We start from the raw sequence: 22,209 nt of genomic DNA on the forward strand, positions 1-22,209 counted from the left end.
CACACATATGAGTAAAAACATAACAACATTATCAATATAAGTGAAATGATGACCTTGTATGAGATCGGATATGAACTTGTACCTTATATGTGTAATTTAACCTCTCTGTGTAGCACTCAACTGGTATGGGTTGTTGCTCCCCAAACACAAATGATGTGGGAGACACAAAACTGCATGGGAAAAAATGCATTTAATTATCCATACAATTAAAGCCATCTAAATCATCCTTGAAACCATCTCTACACCATACGTCGGAAAGGAAAGACAAACTTGGGTCAACCAATAGTAGTAAATCATGTGCTGTGGTGGGTGGGTTGTGTGATACTCTAGACCATGCTATACAGCAGAATATACAGCACATGTCAACAGTATGTAAGCCAGTGCACAGCTCTTAGTCAGGCTCTTACCCATGAACTGTAAGGGCGACGCCATATTTCACAGGTAATGAAAGGGCTGCAGTGTTGTCATACAGAAGGTCCTCATTCTCATAATTATCACTGGGTAGAAACGGAGACAAAAAGGAAATGAGATATCTAGAGATTACACAGAATAGCTTTTATTAAAAGAAGATGTGTTGCCATTTGCTAGGAATGTATGCTTATATGGATATCTCAAGGAGATTCTTTAACATTGAACAGGGCTTTGGCAACCACAGCTCCTTGGGAAAAACATACAGATTCCTCAAAGCACATGAGATGCATAATTGATGAACAGCTAACAGGACCCACAGGGGTTGAAATGTCTCAAACAGCAGAGCTATGCTATAAAAAGCTCCCTAAATGGTAAAAGCTAAAGCACAATTCTCAGGTTGTGTCAAAAGTCTACTCTTGTTTTTGCTCCTCCATGTCATTAGCAGCTATGTGTAATGAAGCCAGGCAGCAGACTATCTCTTTGTGACTGTTCTGTGTAACATGTGACGGGTGTTTCGGTGTGTTCCGGAAAGCTCTGGAATGGAAATGTAATTGACCCTGGCACACAGTTCTAGATCTGTATAAGACTAAGCTTCTGTTTGGGAAACGGCCATTCTTACCTTGCCATGTGGATACTGATGGTCAGATTATCTGGACGGCTCTGGTTCACGTCCAGCAGAAAGCTGATGTTGATCTGCACGTGTGGAGAGTTTGGATTCAATTTCACAAATTCATTTTGCCCAGAGAAATCTAATTACCTTTTTTTCTGAGAACTAAGAGGAGATTCATTTACCTTTGCCAGCGCTGCGAGGTACAGATTGCCCACGCTGCAGTCCAGTCCAATGGTGGTTTTGTTTTCCTCCACAATGTCACAGCTGACATATTTCTCCTCCTGCAAAATCAGATTATTCACAAGTGAAGCCAAAAAGCAGCCGCCCAAAAAACTCACCTCTTCATTGATTCAGTGTGTCTATACTCTACTACTACTAATGAGTCCTGCAACATTAGATCAAGCCCAGAGTCTGGCTCTGGCCGAGACTCAAGGACAGTCATGTGGCACTTACAGCGTCCAGCACTTTAATGTAGTGCAGACTACTGGGGAATCGGAGGCGCATCTTGGGGAGGAAGGCGTCGTCTCCGGCATTGAGCACCGTCGTGTTGAGCATGATGGTCTTCCCGGACCCCAGAGCAAAGTAGGACATGTTGTTGAAGCTCCTACGAAAAAACAAAACAGCATTGACATCTTTTCCTCTGCCTCACGTACAATAGGGACACTACATAAGATGCACGTTAAACTAAGTGTTAAACCGATTAATGCACTTGGTACAGGTCTGACTGGAAGACCAGAGATGGTTGCAATTATATCTGAGATCACTCATTTTGTTGCCAGACACAATAGCAAGTGAGCAAGAAGTTAGCTATGCAACAGCATGGTGGAGGAGGGCATGGGTGACAAGGGAAGACAGACTGCCATTATGTTGAACACATTCATTTTCCCATGTCTCAAGCAATGGATAGAGGGTAGCTGGAGTGTCTGTGTGTGTGTATGTGTGTGTCTGTGTGTGTGTGTGTGTGTGTGTGTGTGAGAAAGAGACAGAGAGATGGTGGGGGTTGGTCCAGGCTGTTACTGGTGTTTTTTATGGATCTTGCAACGAGGGACTCAAACCTGATGTTTCTCATCTACAATAAGAGCACCAAGTGCACATTTGCTACGGGGACAAGAATCAAGCCCATTGTTGGCAGGCACATACACAGACACACACATGCATGCACACACACACACAGAGAGTTGCCTAAGGAGTAATCAAATCATGTAGTATTACCAAGCTGGGGGAAAGGGAGGTCTATAAATTATGATGTTTAAGTGCAAATTTGATTACCAACGTGAGCACTTGCTGTTGGATATTGTGACTAGGCCTACCTGTGTTTTCCCCCACTTTTTGCATATTCAAACATTCCAATCCCGAAACTGTAGACTGTAATTCAAATCCTGAAGCTCTTACACAACGTCTGAAGCTTTCTGCTCTGCAGAAGTTATTTTGCACCTGTTATATTTCGCTCAACATCGCTATCTTACAATCTCTGAGCGTCAGAGCCTCATGGTCTAAACGTTTTCTCTATATTAGTCAGATCTGAGGCAAGTGGCTGGGTGAACATACTCTACACCTAACGGAAGAGACCCAACCACACCATGACATTAAGCGATATTCATCATTCCCCACAAGTACCGCACTAACCGCCGACTTTTTTCATCTCATTTAGTCAATGTATGTATCAGAGAATCAGACCATGGTGACTTGTCGCTGTGATGCACAGGCTCAGATATCTTTTCCAGAGATCTCTGGTATTACATAATGGTTAGGATAAACATAGATCCATGCTTTAATTTCTGCTTGTGCAAATAACACTGCAATTTCAGTTCTCTTTCAGGTTGCATTAAACATGTTTGCATTTAGGAAATACTCTGGTCGTAACTTCAAAGTGGTAAAAGCATTACTTACTGGGGTAAGACCAGGTGTGCTGAAACCTGCAGGTTGGTTGAGCAGTTTTCCCAGGCGCAGTATCGAGCAAACTCAGTCTATTAATACATGCCAGAGAAAAGAACCCTCTGTTAATGTACTTGATAAACACACCTAATTAGCAACTAGTAATTAGCAACAAGGACAACAAACTCTTACTTAAATGCTTTAGAGCTCTGTGTATTATCATTTAGATAATAAGAAAAAATTATATGGAGTGATAGTTTTGTTATGACATTGTCACAACAATGTGAAAATCTGAATGAAGGTGGCATGAAATGATGTGGGGGGGGGTTGAGGAGTGCCTCCCACCTTCTCTGTCACCACGTTGTTGTGGTCACCCGTCTGCTGCAGCATGGGCTTGAGCAGGGGGAAGTCGCGGGATCCTGCCCTAGAGGTGCTGTGCTCCCCAAGTTCATACCGCACCTCGAAATGGATGGGAGTGAAGATGTCACGGATGTCCTTCTGCAAGAGGGAGATGGAGAGGGAGAAGGAGAGAGAGAAACAAAGATGAATTAGCAGCAGAAATCCCACTGTCAGATGCATTTGCAGCCCTATCTAAAGAAACCAAGGTCACTTCTCACTGTGAATTCTACTAGCTGAAGTACCACAACTACCATGAAGGTATTTGATTTCTCTAGACGTAGAGATCAGTTTGCTTTGCCCATCTTTTTTCTCTCAAAAACAGCCATCCAGCCCATGGCCCCTGTGTCCCTGGTAATTGATGCTGATGAGGGCTCATCATCAGTGGGGCAAAGCAAAGACCCCAGCCCCCCCCCCCCCCCCTCTCTCTCTCTCTCCCTCTCTCTCTCTCTCTCTTTCTCTCTGTCCGGACCCAGCTGGTGCAGGTCTCACACCATATCTCTCCTGAGCCCGGCCTGGCTGGCATATTAGGCATGTGTGTGTGTGTGTGTGACCCGCTCTGACACACTCCTCCAGCAGACGGGGGTGCTGTGCTGTGCTCCAGCCAAGCTCCTGGACGGCGGCCACCACAGCTGTCCCGAGGAGCGGCGCGCTGCACTGCACTGCACCGCACTGCACCAGCAAAGACATTGCTCAGATGGAGGCACCTCTCAGGTCAAAGTCAAAACCAGGAGGCCGACTGCCCTCAGTTCATGGAGGGGGGATTGGGACACTCTCAAACATGCATTGTTTTTCACACACACACTCTCCATCATGCACGGCTATGAAAGCTTTTCGTTCTGTGGTGCGATCTAACTGAGGCAGTGCCAAACAGAAGATTCCAACAGAGAGCACACACACACACACACACACACGCACACACACACACACACACACACACACACACACATATGTGAAGGCATGTACCAACACACATAGACACATGTACTGTATGCTCACACATTGAAATGGGTAACTTGAAACACAGCAGAACTATGGATAACTAATATCTAGTCAATCTAAGTGAGGTTCATGATCTGGTTCAAATACATACTGACAGCATCCTGACAGGTCATGTATGTTGCCTGTTAAATGAGTAAATGCTTCTTAAGCCAAGTGCACCTGATGCAGTGTAAAAGTAAGAATATACACTGTATATTATATTAATACAATATTGATACTGCATACTACATACATACAAAAGGAAAATAAACTTGGTAATAGATCCTTGTCATCATCATAGTCATTAATCAGATAACGCTAACTGAGGTTACTAATAGAGTTCACCTAAAGAGGAACAAAGACACTGTGGTTTCCCCAGCAACCTTCTCAAAAAACCCCTGCCAAACACACACACACACACACACACACACACACACACACAGTAAGGGGTTGGTCACTCATAAGGCACTTGAAATAAACCTGCTTTCTGATGGGTGTGGTTTAGTCTCTGTGGTGTGTTCTGTGTCTTGACCAAAACCACACACACTTACTGAGATGACGATGTCACCCTGCTCCCCTCTTTATTCATCTCAACCTAACCAATCATTGATATGCATGCATGCCTGCTCATACATGTGTGTGTGTGTGTGTGTGTATGGGGTGCATGCATGCCTGCTCGTGTGTGTGTGTGTGTGTGTCTGTGTGTGTGTGTGGGGTGCATGCATGCCTGCTCATATATGTGTGTGTGTGTGTATGAGGTGCATGCATGCCTGCTCATACATGTGTGTGTGTGTGTGTGTGTGTGTGTGTGTGTATGTGTGTGTGTGTATGGGGGTGCATGCATGCCTGCTCACAGGTGTGTGTGTGTGCGTGCGTATCTGCAAGCAATACGTGTGTATGTGGTAATTTGTGGATATTTGTGGTATCAATTGACATTTGATCAATTGATACATCCTGATGTCATTGGCACAACATCATTTGTACCTTGTCGCACACACACAAAAAAGCCAACAACATGCATGTGTAAACTAAAGTACAAAGGGCCAGATGTACTAACGCTTTTGCGCCCACTTCAGGTGTATTTGTTTCGCAACGTGCGTGTAAAATCATTGCGAGGTATGTACAAACAGGCCGCAAAGCGCAAACTGCCAATCGCGGGAGCTGAAAATGGCAGATTGCGTGTTTCATGTCATGCATATGCATTCATGGGAGGATCCAGGGGAAAGTGGGAGTTTAGCGTAAAAAGATGGGAGGGAAAGCGTAAAGAGAGCCTAATAATGTATTCCGTGGTATGTACAAAGACTGCTCCTGAAAGCGCACGTCTATTCTGTGCCTAAATACTTCCGCCTTGTAAAAGCAGGTCCAAATTGAAGTTCAATGCGTCAAGAGAATCTTTCAAAGACAACAGAATCGCTATTTAGAGCACCAGTTTTGCAAGTCTTTGTACTATCAAAAGCAACATTAACTTTTGTTGGCCTTTCGAATGTCTTACTTTCACTTTCACATCATTCACTTAACTTTCCTACTTGCTAGATTTGACCAATCTTCCATAGCCTACGTTCACAAGTAGTTTGAGTAGAACTACTGATCTTCATTATCTCCCTGCTTGTTGACATCTTCTCATCTTTGATTCTTTTTAATGTTGTCATCAGTTAACTTCATTCAACTGTGCTTGTAGGCTCTGCCATTCAGTTGTGGACGTTCGTAAATTGCGTTTATAGGCGGAGAGAGGCGGAGAGAGGCAGAGAAAGGCGCAGTCTACACCAAGGGTTGAATGATTGATAAATACGACGGAAACTTGGGTCTGTCAGCATTCGCAATCTGCGGTTTGTCCATGACACTGATAACGCTACGTTCGCAAATGTACATAGGCTACATCTGGCCCAGAGTGAGCTCTTCAAACCTGGGCCACCTCTTCACCCCTGATCAAGAGTGTGTCCATACCACACATCTGCTCCTCTCCCACGCAGTGGTATTACAGATGTGCAGTTGGGGACTTTTTCTCAGGCGGATAATCACACGTGTTTATAATCGCCAGTTTCGCCCAATGGCTATTTATAACACACCGGTGAATGAGAGAAAGACAGAAGAGAGAGAGCGAGAGAGGCAGTGGAAGAAACGAGAAGAGAGAGAGAGACACAGAAGAAACGAGAAACGAGCAGAAGAAACGAGAATGAGAGAAAGAGAGGCGGTGAGAGGGGGGGAGGGGGGAGTGAGATGGAGGGAGCCATTAATTACACTAAAACATGAGTTGGATCAGCTGGGACTGATGAACACTGGAAGAGTGTCTGGAGGTGGAGGGTGAGGGGGTGGGATGGGTAGGGCTGGGGTGGGGGTTGGGGTCCGGTGGGGCTCCCCTGAAACACCTGGAATAGCAACTGCAACGTGAACGACTCAACAGCCCTGTATCCTGAAAGAGCTGTGAATCAGAATCCTTTCTGTAAATGTACCAACTGTGTATTTATTATATTAATTCATGATTTTGTACCCATTTGTATCTGGTCTATACATTCTGAAGATTTAGATTTAGCATGACTTTCTAGACACCTCTGCTACCTCCAGGTGTGACTCTACTTTATAGATACTGAGGGCCAGATGTACGTAAATTTGCGAACATAGCGTTATCAGCGTCATGGACACACCGCAGATTGCGAACGCTGTCAAACCCAAGTTTCAGTCGTATTTATCAATCGTTCAATCCTTAGTGTAAACTGCGCCTTTCTCTGCCTTTCTCCGCCCATAAACGCAATTTACGAACGTCCACAATTGAATGGCAGCGCCTACATACAAGCGCAGTTGAATGAAGACAACAGCTGATGACAACATTAAAAAGAATCAAACGTTTAGCGATCATGAAATAATACCATACATGATAATATGAAAACAAGCAGGGAGATAATGAAGATCAGTAGTTCTACTCAAACTACTTGTGTACGTAGGCTATGGAAGATTGGTCAAATCTAGCAAGTAGGAAAGTTAGAGTAAATGACGTGAAAGTGAAAGTAAGACAAGAAGTGGTCATCTGGCGTTAGTCGTCTGGCCCTGAGTGTGCAGGAATGGACGGCTTTCACACCTTCCCATTGTCATTGAGTAGTGTAGTAACTGTTCCAAGTACTCAGAAACAATTCTATTAGCATTAGCATGACATTTGGATTTTCTTTCTGATCAACAGCCCTCCAAGAGGACCTGCCCTTGGGACCATCCCTGTACACCTATTTCATATTCATACACAGCTAGAGGTCAGCACCCCCCCCCCTCCCGCCTTTTTGTTTGTAACCTACTCAAGCTTAGGATACTTCTTTGTCTAGTTAGAGATATGGGTGAATCTTTTGGCTGAAGCTTGCCTCTCTCCCTCGATGAGCATCACTGAAAGAATAAAGCCTGTTTCATTTAAGCTACTGCGCTTCTTCATTAGTCCTCTATTATGGGTGGGTAATGTGAGTCACCCTGAGTGCATTAGACAACATCTAACACTGAGGTCGGAGCTTACACAAGCCACCAAGAGCTTTGAAGTGCGCTCAAGACACGCACTAGTGTGCTCCACCAGGTTAAGGTCAGAGTGGCTCTCAAACACACTTGGCCTCACACTGGTTCTACAGGGCTTAAATTTCACTGCGGGATTGCGGGGTATTGCGCATAATTTGTTCAAGTCCCGCAACTCTAGCCATCATAATGCGAGAAATTCCCGCATACACTTTTACAGCCTGTCTGATGACGTTAATATAATCATTAAGTGGCGTGAATGCGGTGCTATTGACTGGACTGATCAACTACCGAGTTGAATTGAACATAGCCTCATGCAGACGCAGACGCACACACACACACAGAGAGAAAGAGAGAGAAAGAGAACCACTTTGCGCTTACGCAAATAGGCTACGCAACCATGGCAAACTTTTACATCTGGAAAGAGCTCCTTGGTAACTATCCTGCTAGCTCAGGTCACGTCAACACTTGATCCCAGAAAGATTGTCTTCGACATGTTAGTTTTTTGAACATGAATTGTATCTAATGACATAGAAAACATAATGATTTGCATCCACATACTGCATGCACAACTTTTATTCACTAGCGACTATAGCCTAAAACAGTCAGGCTGAAGGGAGGCTAATTACTCCATAGAATTACTCTCACGCATTTTCTTAAAGTGACAGGCACTCAATTACACCCACTCATCACCAATGTGCACTCAATTAGACCTACACACCACATTAAATATATGCCTAAGTGTTATAGGTTAAACTTTTATGAGGCATTGAAATTACTAAATATGTTTAGCTACTAGTAATTACTAGTAAAATGCTATATTTAAAAAAATGCATTATTAAATAAATACACTCTATATGAATTCAAAAATATATGATAGAAACATATCACATAAGCTATCATTTTCAGTGTGTGTTTGTGTGTGTGGAGAGAGTCAAGCAGAATCTAAGATGTCCACTGTTGTGAATGATCCTACTACAGTATTTATTACTGATGACGTCAGGGTGGTGGGTGCCCCAAAATCAAACACTTTTTTAAAAAAGTATCGAAGAAGTATCGAAATCACAATTCTTGACTTGGTATCAGAATCGACCCCCCCCCCCTCCCCCCCAAATTGTGTAAATCCCCCCTACATGAATAACCTAAGGGGGGAATTCCCCCCCATTTTGAAAAATGAATTTTAAGCCCTGGTTCTAGGTCAGAGATCTGACAACTGCTTTAAGTGATGTGTGTTTGTGCCGAGTGTTTCATTTACTGCTGGATTTTCTGGTGGACTCAGGTCCGGTCCTGGACCCAAGACACCACTGGGCGGTGGTAGTGTAGCGGTTAAGGAACTGCAGTAGCCTGAAAGTTGTCGGTTCAATTTCCGGCTTCCACCGTTGTGCCCTTGAGCAAGGCACTTAACCCCAAGTTGCTCCGGGGACAATGTAATCCCTTGTAATATAGTTGACATATGTAAGTCGCTTTGGCTAAAAATGTGTCAGCCAAATGTAATGTAATGTAATGTAATGTAAAGACTGCGTTTACATTCTCAAAAAGAACCGAACCAACAGTCCAAGCGAACCCAGGTTAGGATCAAAAGCTCTAATGTGGAAGTGCCCTGAGCCTGAGATGGACATGATCCATTGGACCAGTCGGTACTCACCCTCATGAAGGCCTGGTGGGTCTGACAAACTGACTCGCCAGCCTTGGCCCAGATGTGGCCTCTGGTAATGTTGGAGGTTCCGTTGCCGTGGAAATGGAAGCGTGAGGGGAAGCCTTCTTTGTGATTCACATCAGCAGTAATGTTGTAGAGCATTTCTGAGAAGGAGGATGCAGGAAAAGGAAAGAAACAGTAGTTAATGACCAGTGTTGGGAGTAATGCGTTACAAAAGTAATGTAATTACTGTAATATATTGCTGTTTGCGGTAACACGGTAATGTAAGGCATTACAAAAAAAAAATTGGGTAATATTTACTCGGTACAAACTTCAGTAACGCGCGTTACAATGCAGTTTAACCCAAAATTAAGCGCTTGTTTTGTTTTGATACATATTCGCAAACACCACGCGAGAACAACAGAGGAGAAAAAATCCGCGCAAAATAGTTAGTGGGGGGCCTTAAGCACATTTTCGCGCAAATTCATCTAAAAGCGCCAAATTTGGCACAGATGTAGCTCAGGTCATACTGAAATGATTTAGCTAGGGCGCCGGAGTTAGCGACCCTTGGGGCCAAGATGGTGGCCAAATCCAATATGGCCGCTGCGTGAAAAGGGTTCCGGCTATAACTTTTGAACTACATGGGTTACAAATACAAACTTGATATCTTTTTCAGCTTAATTGATCATGGGGAATACATAGGAATGGCTCCGGCGCCCTAGCTAAATCATTTCAGTATAACTTGAGCTACATCTGTGCCAAATTTGGGGTGCTTCATTTCGTTAAGTGCCTTCTCATGTTGGATGTGGATCCTCCATGATTTGAAACCAGGTTTTTGTAGTACTTGCATTTAGCCTAAGAGTTTTGCTCTCCTGGTCAAAGTGCATCCACACATTGTTCATCTTTTTGGTGCTCATGTTCAGAAACTTTGATCTTATTGACAGAGAGGGTAGCCTATATTATAATAATTAATTATTTGTTGTTGTTTTGTTAACAATAGAAAATTTGCCTAGGTCTAATGCTACTCTGCTACAATGTTTATTACCACTACTATACTAATAGTAGGCTACTAGGAATCTATTCTAATAGGTATTATATGCAGCTAATACTAGGCAACTAATATTATTAGCCTATTAATCATAGCTATATATATATATATATATATATATATATCATGTTAGGTAGCCTAATATAATATCATATAATATAATATAAAATAGCCTAATATAGCATCAAAACCTCCACCCACTCACGGGAAAGAAAGCAGTTTGAGCCAGACTGTTTATTTATTGTCTTAACCTAGCCTAAGCAATTGACTTTCAATGTAGACATAGAAACAGGAATGTAGAAATGCCCTGCAGTGAATAAATTATTATTATTGTTATTATTATTATTATTATTACTACTACTACTAGCCTACTATTCTCATTAGGCCTATATTATTATCACCTTGACACGAGTAGAAACTAGGCTACTTGCTCGTCTACAGATCCACTCATGACAATGTAGCCGGCTGATTCGACTGACTCGCACTCATAACAACATAATGTAACCGGTCCGCTCGGCTGATCCAAATCACCCAGGTAGGCTAGCCTACTCAAGCAACTCCATACAGAGCTTGCAATGTTTCGGACTGTCTTCGCGACCTAATTGCATTTTAAAGTAGGCTATGCGTGCAGAATATATGTTATTTCAGAAGTGAAAGCATGGCTTTTGTTGTGGATTTTCTTTTAACCTTGACGAGGAGTTACTCGCTCCTCTAAAGATCGATCCACTCATGACAACGTAGCCGGCTGATTCGGCTGACTCGCACTCATAACAACAACGTAACCGGCCCGCTTGGCTTATCCGACTGGCTACTCTCCTAGCTTGCAATGTTTCGGACTATCTTCGCGACCTAATTGCATTTTAAAGTAGGCTATGCGTGCAGAATATATGTTATTTCATAAGTGAAAGCATGGCTTTTGTTGTGGATTTTCTTTTAACCTTGACGAGGAGTTACTCGTACAAACGTAGCCGGCTGATTCGGCTGACTCGCACTCATAACAACCTAACCGGCCCGCCCAGCTGATTCGACTGACCCGGGTAGATAGGCTACTCAAGCAGCTCCATGAGCGTGCAGTGCACAACCTAATTGCATTTTAATATAGGGGAGAGCCGGGACAGTTGAAACACTTTTAAATTAAACGTAATTTACAAAGCGATCGTACCACACTGAAAGCTAATATTTGGTCACTAGTAAGCTACATCTGTCCTCTGTCAAATACAAATGCATTTTCAGCTTTGAACAAAACCGTTCAGGAATTATTACAGCAAAAGTGGGACGTGCGTTTTGTTTCATTCGTCCCTCCTGGTCGGGACAGTTGAAACAACATAAGGGGACGAATGAAACATACAGTTTAAGCCATATAAACGTCCCACAACTTCAAAATGTTACTACATATCATGAATAGTACTCCCAAAAGGTGTTATTTTAGATAGATTGTTGCAGGGCTATACGTCTTCGTGCATGTCTGTTTACAATTCATTGCCATCATCGTGAAGCGTGTATGAAGCGGTTTTTGAAATATCATGTCCTGTGGATGATTCTGCCATGTTTATAGCTAGAATGGTAAGCTTTCCCATTTATATCATGTTTATATTGTTGAAAATGTCGTTTCACTAGGTTTTTACGTGGGTTAGACCACTGCACATCCAAATAAGTAGGCTTAACGACCCATCGGCCGTCAGTCTCCATAGGATAACATGGGAAAACTCAACCCCCTACCTGGTGGGCCCAAATGTATTTTCATCTTCCTAAAACTGTTTTTCCATGTCTCACCTCCGTAGATGATTGTTTAAACACAGATATTTGTGCATTTAATTAAAATACATGGAGGTACAGCCTGTTCGGGACGATTGAAACACTTGTTTCAATCATCCCGACACAGACATATGACACTATAGCTTGTTTTGCTTTCCATGTAAACAAGCATGCGATATGAAAGTCTGGGATTGTGGAGAACACTAAATGGTGTACTGAATAAGCATTAAGTCGAAACTTTAAATGAAAAACACTGATTAATAATCGAAAAAATGTAACCGCTAATGAAGTTTACTTTTGCGCATTAAAACTCGTTTATCGCCTGTAACTCCGTGATAAAATGACATAGCAGGAAGATATTTGGCTGATAGAAGGAGGTTAACATGCTCTATGTTTTGACCAAATGACGTCTGTCTATCATCATTACACTCGGAGAAAACTGGATTGTTTCATTCGTCCCGGCTCTCCCCTACTAGAGACTCGCGACTCATGGGTTAATTTAAAGACACGGGTGAAAGATCCGAGTGAGTCACGACTCGAACACCTTTACCTGATACTGGTTGAATATGACTGTGGCTGCAGCAGACTCGCAGGCGGACTCTATTTGCTGGATGGACATAAGCCTACGCTCATTATTTTCAGCTTGTCAGAGACAAGGCTATGAAGAACATAATAGTTAGTGCACTTTGTGTGCGAAACCGAAAGATCTCTCAGCTCGCGAAATAGCACAAGTAAATTAATGAAACATCTAAAGTAGTGCCACGCTAATCTTTTTGATTCTTGATAAAACACAAACTATGCTGTTGTGCATGTCAGCTTTGTGCTGTGAACTTGAATTGAAGAGAATAAAGCGATAGAAATGCAGAAAAAGATTGTGTAGCCTGGCAGTGCCACCGCTTCCACCACGCGCATCACGCACTTTGCGTTGGGCACCAAAGGACAGAGGGGGCACCCAAATGTAACCAATGAATAGTAGATTTACTGCAAACTGCGTTTCACTCTTCATCAATAACGTTTACAATGTCAAAATGCACTAACACGATGTTACATGCAAGTTTGATACCTTTTGGGTTCTCTCAATCACCACGTAGTACTAGAATTGGTGGGTCTTCAATCATTCGTTTTCCAAGCATTTAGGCTACATGAAGCACATGATATGCTGAGTCGACTGAAACGCATTCCATTCAGATAGCTAGGTGGATACCAGGCTCATAATTCACTTGTATTCACGAAATGTGAAGCAACATGTCATTGCATACTTCCATTTCCAAAGCAATGAAGGTTACTTAAAACAACTTAACATTGTGCATATTATTGTTAATATTGTGCTATCAATGTAACTCAAACAAATAAGGCTTGTAAACAAGAGCTAGCAAAAGGGCATTATGACAACGTAAAGATCAATGCTCTTAAAGTGACAGTGCACCATTTATAAGTAAAACAGCATTTCTTCAGAAATTAATGTTTAAAAACACACAGTAATGGTCTGTAAATAATAGGCCTTTTATTTTACTTTAGGTGTTTAAGTTATCATTTAAATGTCACTCACTCAAAGCCACTCACTTAGGGCACCGAAATGGCCAGCAGGCCACCATCTTGACATGTCTTTATTAAAGGAACCGTATGTAAAAATTGTATTTCAATTAATCATAAAATTGCCCTGATATGTCACTAGACATTACGAAATCATGTTCATTTCAAATACTTATATCACTGACAACAGTAGTCTGGCCAGGATATTGTCATTTAAAAAGTGAAGTTGCAGCCCTCAACTGATGTTGATGTTGTCATGTTGTGTTTTGGCCTAATGCGCCACCCTCCACCTATCTACTAATCACAAAGTCAGTAGTGTTTCGTCATCCGGTTGCCAACTCTGCCAGTCAGAGGGGAGGGGAAGTGGATACACCGCTCTACAGTAATTTGAAAGTGATTGTAGTACCCGTTTTGGCCACAATCTTACATACGGTTCATTTAAGCTTTGATTTACAATATAGTAAGCTCTCTATTGATTTTAATGAGTAGGCCTTAAAGTTACAATATTTCTATCACAATTTACCAGACTTTGACTTTTTGTCGGTTTAAAAAAAAATTCTGACTATGATTTTTCCTTGTATTGCATTATGAGCACTGCGCCTATTGCATTCTACTGTTGCCTTAAGCCTAGCTCAGTCATTATGCTATACCACATCTCCCTCCATTGGAAGAGCAAGCTGCATTGAGCATAATAAACTAAATTTAGAATGGCAAATCCATATTTCTAGATATTTTGGTGAAAGTAACTTAAAAGTAATGCAATAGTAGTGTAATGCCTTACAATTCAGAGACAGTAATATTATAATGTAACAAATTACTTTGAAATGACAGTAATAAGTAATGCATAGTACATTACGATTTTGAAGTAACTTGCCCAACACTGTTAATGACAATGACAAACAGCAGACAACATAGTATATTTGGAAACTGGGGAATACACTGTGTAAGATGAATGCTGTCTATAAACGGACAACACTAAGAATTTTCTATCTATTCACTTAGTGAATGGTAAGTTAAAATGTTACATTAAAAAAGAACACTGCCAAGACAAAACCAGAGCACTTAAAAAGAGAACAAGAGATCATTATGACAAAATGATGACCACAGCCATCTGTATCTATTCATTTTGGTACACTGCAAAAACAAATTATCAAACCTAGTGTTATAATGTTAATGTACTATGTTACTTCAAGCGAATTTGTCTTGATAAGATGTCTTAAAATAAAATGAGTCAAACTCTTATTAAACTCAAAAATAAAAAGTAAGTGAAAATTATCTTATGAGAAAGCACTAGGTAAATTTCTTTTTACTAAAAACAAATTAGATTTTTTTTATCTTAATATAAGATTAATAACACTTGGTTAGATAAGCAGTTTTCCAGTGTAAGTGGCAATGTTACATTTCAAATACAGACCTCTTTTGAGACATATGCAGAGAACCAAAAACAGAACTACCAAAACAATTCTTACGATACCATGACCACAGATAGCCGACTGTCACGCCTGTTATTGATGTCTAGGTGAAGCTAAACATTTGCCTATCAGCCTGCCCAAGTCTGTGCTCCCACCCAGCTGCAACCAATGGACCGTTGAGTCCCTGGGAGTGCAGGGGACAGATAAAGGTCTGGGCTGTTGGGGACCACTGCGTGTCCAGCTTCCTCAGTGTCTCAGCACGGACTGATAAGATGAGTGTGATGACTTATAACTGACAAAGAGCCATTGCACTGAAAGAAGACTCTTTCTACAGGCTATTGGGCTCCCTCCTATGACTATGAGAAAAGAGTTGCTTAGTAACATGCAGTTCAGGTGACATGCACTGCTAAAAGCATAGTAATGCCAATGGTGACTATTGCACTTTTCCATCTAGAAGTGTGTCTAGGAATGATTGACAGTGTTGTGTTAAAGCACAATGTGTGCATGCACAGGAATAGCTGCTGTTTCGGCTGCAAACTTACTGATGCGTCCATCTAGGCGGCGGCCCGTGACAGTGAAACACATCCTAGCGTAGATGCAGACGGCGCGCTGGCCGTTCTCGGAACACAGCGGCAGGGAGCGGTTCACGTTGGCGGGCAGCACCATGGAGGCCTCCACCTTCACCACAGGGCGCGTCCTGAGATAGCACGGTTCACCATTACCATCACACACACACTATACACATCACATGCTTCACACCAACCCATAGTCACACGGGTAGCTAAAAATAAGGAGAAGGACGCACTCACAGTGGGCCCTATGTTGTTGGCTGTTTAGTGACAGATATTCTATGAAACAGGAAGAGGCCCCTCATTCTCTTAATTTTTTTACAAGCAATGCCATCCTTGCTCTTTTTAATAGTTCTCTAATCAAGAGGACTGCCAATACTACCAGTGCTGTTTATAGTTTGATCCTATATTTTGCTGTAGATTTATTCCTATGCACATGCCCAAGTTACACTACATTACATTAAATTTGGCTGATGCATTTTTAACCAAAGCATCTTACAAAATGGTAAACACTTTAAAGCTTTTTAAAAACAATTCTCCCAACAATTCTAGAACAATTTCAAAGGTAGAGTACAATAAGAGCAATGCAGTGCATCAGTGAGTGCTGTTTTTATACAGTCAGGTGTCAGTTCTAGTCAGGTGATAAGTGCTAGAATTGGCAAGGCTAGTTGTAAGTACTACAAGAGGAGATATTCTCTGAAGAGTTGGGTCTTCAGGAGTTTTTTGAAGATGGAGAGTAAGTAAAGTAAAGCTTTACAGAAATGCTATTCACCCAAGTCTGGCTCGCACCCTTGAAAGACACAGCTGACAACATTTGACTACACTGCTATGAAATGGAGATTTCCACATCTTTGAATGCAAGTGTGTTATGGCAGCCCTTACAAAAATTAAATGTTTGCAGCAGATTTGCAGAAAATGTGTGGGTGATTTGTGGGAAACAAATGAGTTCACTAGAAAATATTGCCAGAAGTTTGCCATTGTTGGCTGCTAGAGGCAAACCTCCAGCAAAGTTCTGGCAAAAATGAGAAGTTTACCACTTGTGGCAAATGTGTTCGCCAGTGCTTTGCCACCACACTTAGCCAATAATGGCAAACTTCCAGTAAACTTCTGGTGACAAACCTAATTTGCATAATGACATTACTGCAAATTTGCTGCAACATTACAAAAAGTTAACTGCAACTGTTTGCCAGAAACCTAATTTGCATGTGAAAATATGACCTTGCCGCTAATTTGCGGCAACCTGAAATTTCTGTAAAGGAGGTTGAATTTATCTTGTGTAATACTGTGCTGTATTGTATTTGTATTGTATTTAATCCACAGTTAATTGAGCAAATGTAGTTAAGGTTTGGTTACACTTTACTTGAAGGTATCTACATTAGAGTAACATGACACTGTCATAAACACATCATAAACATTATAAATGTTTATGAATGTGTATGACATAATGCTTCTGTCACTCGCTTCTGTCAGTGTCATTCGGTTTTTGTCCTGACAAGTTAGGGTCAGAGTTAGGGTTAGGGTTAGGGTTAGGGTTAGTGTTCAAGTAAAGTGTAGCCTAAGGTTAGGCTAAGGTTTTTACATCTTCTCACTGACTACATGCAACCCAAAGAGTTGTACTTGCTATTAAGCGTGAACAAAACAGGAAACTCTATAGAAACCAAAGCTTTTACACGTGCGTCTGAGGTTGACACTGAACATTTGAAAAGGAGAACTAAACCATTCTTACCGAAGCACCACCGCTGCATCAGAGAGGAATGCACCTACAGCAACATCTGCAAGAAAAGAAGACAGGGTTTCAGAAATCATGTCATGCAATGTTTCTATTCTTTAACTTAACCTGCACTGTGCACCTTTACATTTTTATGCCACTTCCTTCTGACATGCAAGCAATTGACACAGACTTTGATTTTAAGAAACCTGTCTGGGTAAATATTCAATGCTATTCAAAGTTAAAAAAAGCCAACAACTAATAACGGAGTAGAAGGAGGACAGAAGTGGGTGCATCTCAGCTATGGTCTGAGGCATATCCTGTTTATCTTACTATGTATAGACCATGACAAATAAGACCCCATGGATATTATGGGACCACCAACAGAGAGAAAAAAACTGTCCATGTGCCTCAGAAAATCAGCAGTGGACTGAAGACTTTTAGTAGGTCATAAGAGACATTGGCTCAGAAACAAGCTGCTCCTTTTGTAGTCATTCAGATTGAGTCTCTGTTTGCTTATTTGGTTTAAAATGCTGGTCCATATTGAAGATGTCTGACATGTCAAAACTTTGGAGTTTGTATGCCTATCATGAGAAGGACCCACTACAGACTCTCAAACAAACATTTCCCAACAAGCACTTACAAATGAATACCAAAAGGCTTGGACTTTTCCAACTAAAGATAACTTGTTAGTGTCTGCAAGTGTATTGGATGCTGGAGTTGTTAGGGCAGTGCAAAGTGGCCATTACAACACCATTCCTCTCTCAGAAGAGAGTTTAGCTGTTAAATTATTCATCTGCTCACCACCTCAAAGACCACAGATAGTATAGGATAGTATAGAAGGATAGCGTAGCATCCCCATCCGCATAGCGATAGGGACGTTACCTGGGAAACCATTGCCATCAACATCAATGCCTCCGGAGATGGACTGACCAAACATTTTTAGGTCGTTGCCCAAGGTCTTCCCTGTGATTCTCTGTTGAACAGAGAAAAGAAAGATATATTTGTCAATCCTCTGTCATGTTCTGTAACCACCAGGCTTGGAATTTCAACATTCTGGGGGCAAGGCCACTTGGCCTTCAGTTGGGCATATTTGGTGGACGGCACAAAGGCCACATGTCAGGGCACTAAGGCCAACGTTAACTATACAGTAGTAGGCTATAAAAATGATCAAAGTTGTATTTAGCCTATTCACTGCAGTAGACCTGCATCACTGTATGAAACATTACAAAAACATGAAACATGACGCATTACATATAACTGTAAATCATCTGATCATCTAATATTTGCAGATATCTAGGCTATATTTAACATTTATTTGATATTTGGCCTGTTATGAAATCATGTATTGAACAATTTAAGCACAGCTCAGCTTTAAGAAAGTCAAATAGCCTAGATGCATGCTTAGCATTTTGTGATCATTAAGGCTAGAATTTATGATTAAATTGAATGATATTATTTACTTTTCTCGCGAACCGTTCACCACAGCAATTAGCGGCTGACATCGTTTAAAAGCTGAGAAAAAGCTCTTTACTTGTGATGTCTGTGTGATGAGTAGGCTACTTAGTTCAACTGAGAAGAATGGGTGAATTTGGACGCACTTTCTTTCTTGCGCTAACTTTCTCCACTGCGTAATTTGCGCTGTGAATGCTAAGATTGTTTTGACAGGCCATAGGCTAAATATATATCGCTATTAGTAGGACGCAAAGCAGAATATTAAAAAAAGAAGGGGGCACCAAGGCCACCGTGGCCTGTAAACCTCTGATTTTCAAAGGGGCGTCACGGCCAACGCAAGGGGCTACGACGGCCATGGCCGTCGTGGCCGCCGTGAAATTCCTACCCTGGTAACCACATAATTGCCTAGTCATGTCATACACTGGGTCTATTTCAGCAGTATTTCTCCTATCTGAGAGCACTTTATTTCATTTGCTAATGAAGCCATGCTTCTTCATTTGCATATTTATACTCTTTTAATTGCACAGTTTTAATTACCATTCCAAAACACTATGAGGAGAGGAGTTTGGGAAGGGGGTCTCAACACTGTCAGGAAATTGCAGTAATTCAGCTGGTGCAGCTCCCCCTCACCCTCTCCCCCGGCTATCCCAAGGCTTGCGCCGCAGAAACAATGGGACAATTGTCACAGGATGGAGAGTGCTGGTTTGGGGAGGCAGACCCTGACCCCCCCGCCCCCCCCTCCCACGAGTCTGCTCAGACCCAGCCGCCCCCCCTGTGCACAAACAGCAGCTGGGACCTACTTGAGAAAAGCTCTGCCTGATGCCATTCTTCCTCCCATTGTAGATATATATAGCGCCTCGCAGGTCGTCCTCATGAGGCGCTCCTACTGCCACGTCTGCAACACATCCAGAGGGGGTGGGGGGGTTAGAGTGACACGCTGGGACCAACTAACACCATCATCACTTCACAACTTGCCCTGGTAGTAGGTGTCTCAGATTTCTATCTTTTGAAATATTTTTTTAAAAAACCTTCTTCTTCCTAAACATAAAGACTTGATAGCAGACGGGATTGACAAAGAAAGTTGTTCTTCATCATGACCCAGACGTTCACTAACACTTTACTTGAATAGTCTGCCCACAGGGACTTAACAGGTCAGCAGGGAAAATTGTTGATGAACAATACTCACCATCACCATAACCAAATAATTGCGGCGAACAGAGTGTCAACTGATAGTTTGGTAATAATATGGGCATCTGGAGATAGTCTGTGGGCAGACTATCCAAGTAAAGTGTGAGCAGAAGTTCTAACACTGGTATGGGGGGTGACATTAAATCGCTAATACTTTTTAAAAAAAAGGACAACGAAAACAGTAAATAGAGAACTGTACAATTTAACGAACTTTCAAAGATCTGAGTTCAAATTAAAACCACATAGTTTTTCAGGCTGCTCTGCATAATTGTGTCGACAGCATGTTCCCAGGAACTGCAGTATCTCACAAACCGCAAACAGAGGGAAATGAAGCTCATCTCGATCTCTCATCTCTCTGTGCGTCTGACAGCTTCCTGTCTGTGCTCCAGACTTCATCTACTCTCCCCAAACCTGTCGCTGTCATTCGCCATTCATACTCAAGCAAACGATCTCCTGAATCAAACTTCTCAAGTATGTGCAAAAGTGGTAAATGTGTTTTGCTAAATTAATTCACAATTTTCAAAAGTGTTTACTTGCTTACCAGAGAATCCATCATCATCAATATCTCCAAGGTTAGTGATGGTCTCTCCAAAGCGTGCAGCATATGCGTCACTCCCCTCTAAGGTAAATTCCAACTCCTTCATGTTTGCCTGACAAGAAAATGCAATGCATTAATTTGACCAAATTCATTCATATTAATTCACAACACGGTGCTGATTTCATACACAACACAACCAAAATAGGAAGCTAAATTATTTTAGTAGAGAGAAAAACATGTACAGTTATTGCCAGGAAGCAGTCATTACAGGGTTAATGATTGGACGTTTTTCATGTCATGCACTGTAGGATGGCTATATCATGCACACACCAGAGGGTAGGCACCTGATATCCTCTGACTAAGGACTCCCTCTGTCTCAAAGTAATTCGTTAAAAACATTGTCCTAAGCCATAAGGAAGGAAGAATCACTGTGGTGACTCTTTTTTATCACAACCCTACTTCACTGTTTGTGTCTGCGCCTCATCTCAAGGCAGTGCAGAATGCACTCAGAACGGAAAAAAAATCATTAACTTATAGCACTGAGACTGAGTCAAACAGGTGAAAATCAGAACAGAAAGCATGAGACAGTTGCTGCATCATGACACTTATGACCGAGACACCTCAAAGCAGTACTGCAGCGACTGTATTACTGGCAATTACTTCAGAAAGAAACGACACTACATGTGATTAAGATGTGATTTGCCAAAACACATTAAATACGGGCAAGAAATACATTTCGGTTAAAAACAAAAGAAAAGCTGTTCCAATGACAGAGTGTGGGAAGGGTTATGTTTTCCACCCCGGTTAATCTTTTATAACGCAAGGCCAACCGTCTAATCTGCATGACCTTAGCGTTTATTCAGTTTCAGGGACGTGCATTCAAACATCAAGCCTCACGCTGACAGGCAGAACAGAATGCACTTAATTGCACGCTGATGCATAGACAGTTGCACAACATCCTGACTTTTATGTGACGCCCTGTGCTGTATATAGAGATGCAACCGCTTTAAAGATGCACAGTGCCCTGCCTTACATGCACCAACACATATTAGCTAAATAGCGGGCCATTCTCCAAAACAGGAAGGACACATCACATTATAGTAAGCTTGTGTACTTACTGAACTTTTTACCTTACCAATACCCCGGAAAACCAAGCTACCTCACCACAGTGATTCTTTTAAAACTGTCTAAAAATACAACTGAGGCCTTTTAACACACACACACACACACACACACACACACACACACACACACACGCACACACACACTCAGTCACACACACACACACACACACACACACGCACACACACACTCAGTCACACACACACACACACACTCAGTCACACACACACACACACACACACACCAGTGCCCATGAGAAACATGCACAGGAGCCCCACCTCGCCTTGGTTGATGTAGACGTGCACGCGGCCCTCCTCCCGCACGGTGCTGTACATGGGGGCCCCCACCAGCAGGTCCGAGAGGCCGTCAGCGTTCAGGTCTACGGCGCACACGCTTGCCCCGTAGTAGGACCCCAGCTGCACACGGCAAGACAAGCAGAGCCAAATAAATAAGGAACGTAAAAACGTAACCCCCCCACACTAACCCTGA

At 42.2% G+C, this 22,209-nt stretch overlaps 1 protein-coding gene across 1 annotated transcript in view; it reads right to left on the minus strand.

Moving 5' to 3' along the window:
* Positions 1 to 22,209, minus strand: part of itga4 (integrin alpha 4) — a 31,165-nt gene that overhangs the window by 3,334 nt on the left and 5,622 nt on the right. Inside the window, exons 9-22 of the mRNA XM_076264273.1 lie at positions 21,999 to 22,136; positions 20,602 to 20,710; positions 19,673 to 19,767; positions 18,303 to 18,393; positions 17,436 to 17,481; positions 15,683 to 15,837; positions 9,402 to 9,556; positions 3,242 to 3,394; positions 2,912 to 2,988; positions 1,475 to 1,625; positions 1,204 to 1,302; positions 1,031 to 1,104; positions 408 to 497; positions 83 to 170 (exon numbers count right to left, since the gene is read on the minus strand). Of these exons, the coding sequence (XP_076120388.1) occupies positions 83 to 170; positions 408 to 497; positions 1,031 to 1,104; positions 1,204 to 1,302; positions 1,475 to 1,625; positions 2,912 to 2,988; positions 3,242 to 3,394; positions 9,402 to 9,556; positions 15,683 to 15,837; positions 17,436 to 17,481; positions 18,303 to 18,393; positions 19,673 to 19,767; positions 20,602 to 20,710; positions 21,999 to 22,136 (1,521 nt within the window). The remainder of the gene's footprint in view (positions 1 to 82; positions 171 to 407; positions 498 to 1,030; positions 1,105 to 1,203; positions 1,303 to 1,474; positions 1,626 to 2,911; positions 2,989 to 3,241; positions 3,395 to 9,401; positions 9,557 to 15,682; positions 15,838 to 17,435; positions 17,482 to 18,302; positions 18,394 to 19,672; positions 19,768 to 20,601; positions 20,711 to 21,998; positions 22,137 to 22,209) is intronic.

Source organism: Alosa pseudoharengus, unplaced genomic scaffold (genome assembly GCF_046254945.1).
Source record: "Alosa pseudoharengus isolate Yale_2024_CS ecotype anadromous, Long Island Sound unplaced genomic scaffold, YU_APseudo_1.1 YU_APseudo_1.1_scf_3, whole genome shotgun sequence".
NCBI classification, from domain to species: Eukaryota; Metazoa; Chordata; class Actinopteri; order Clupeiformes; family Clupeidae; genus Alosa; species Alosa pseudoharengus.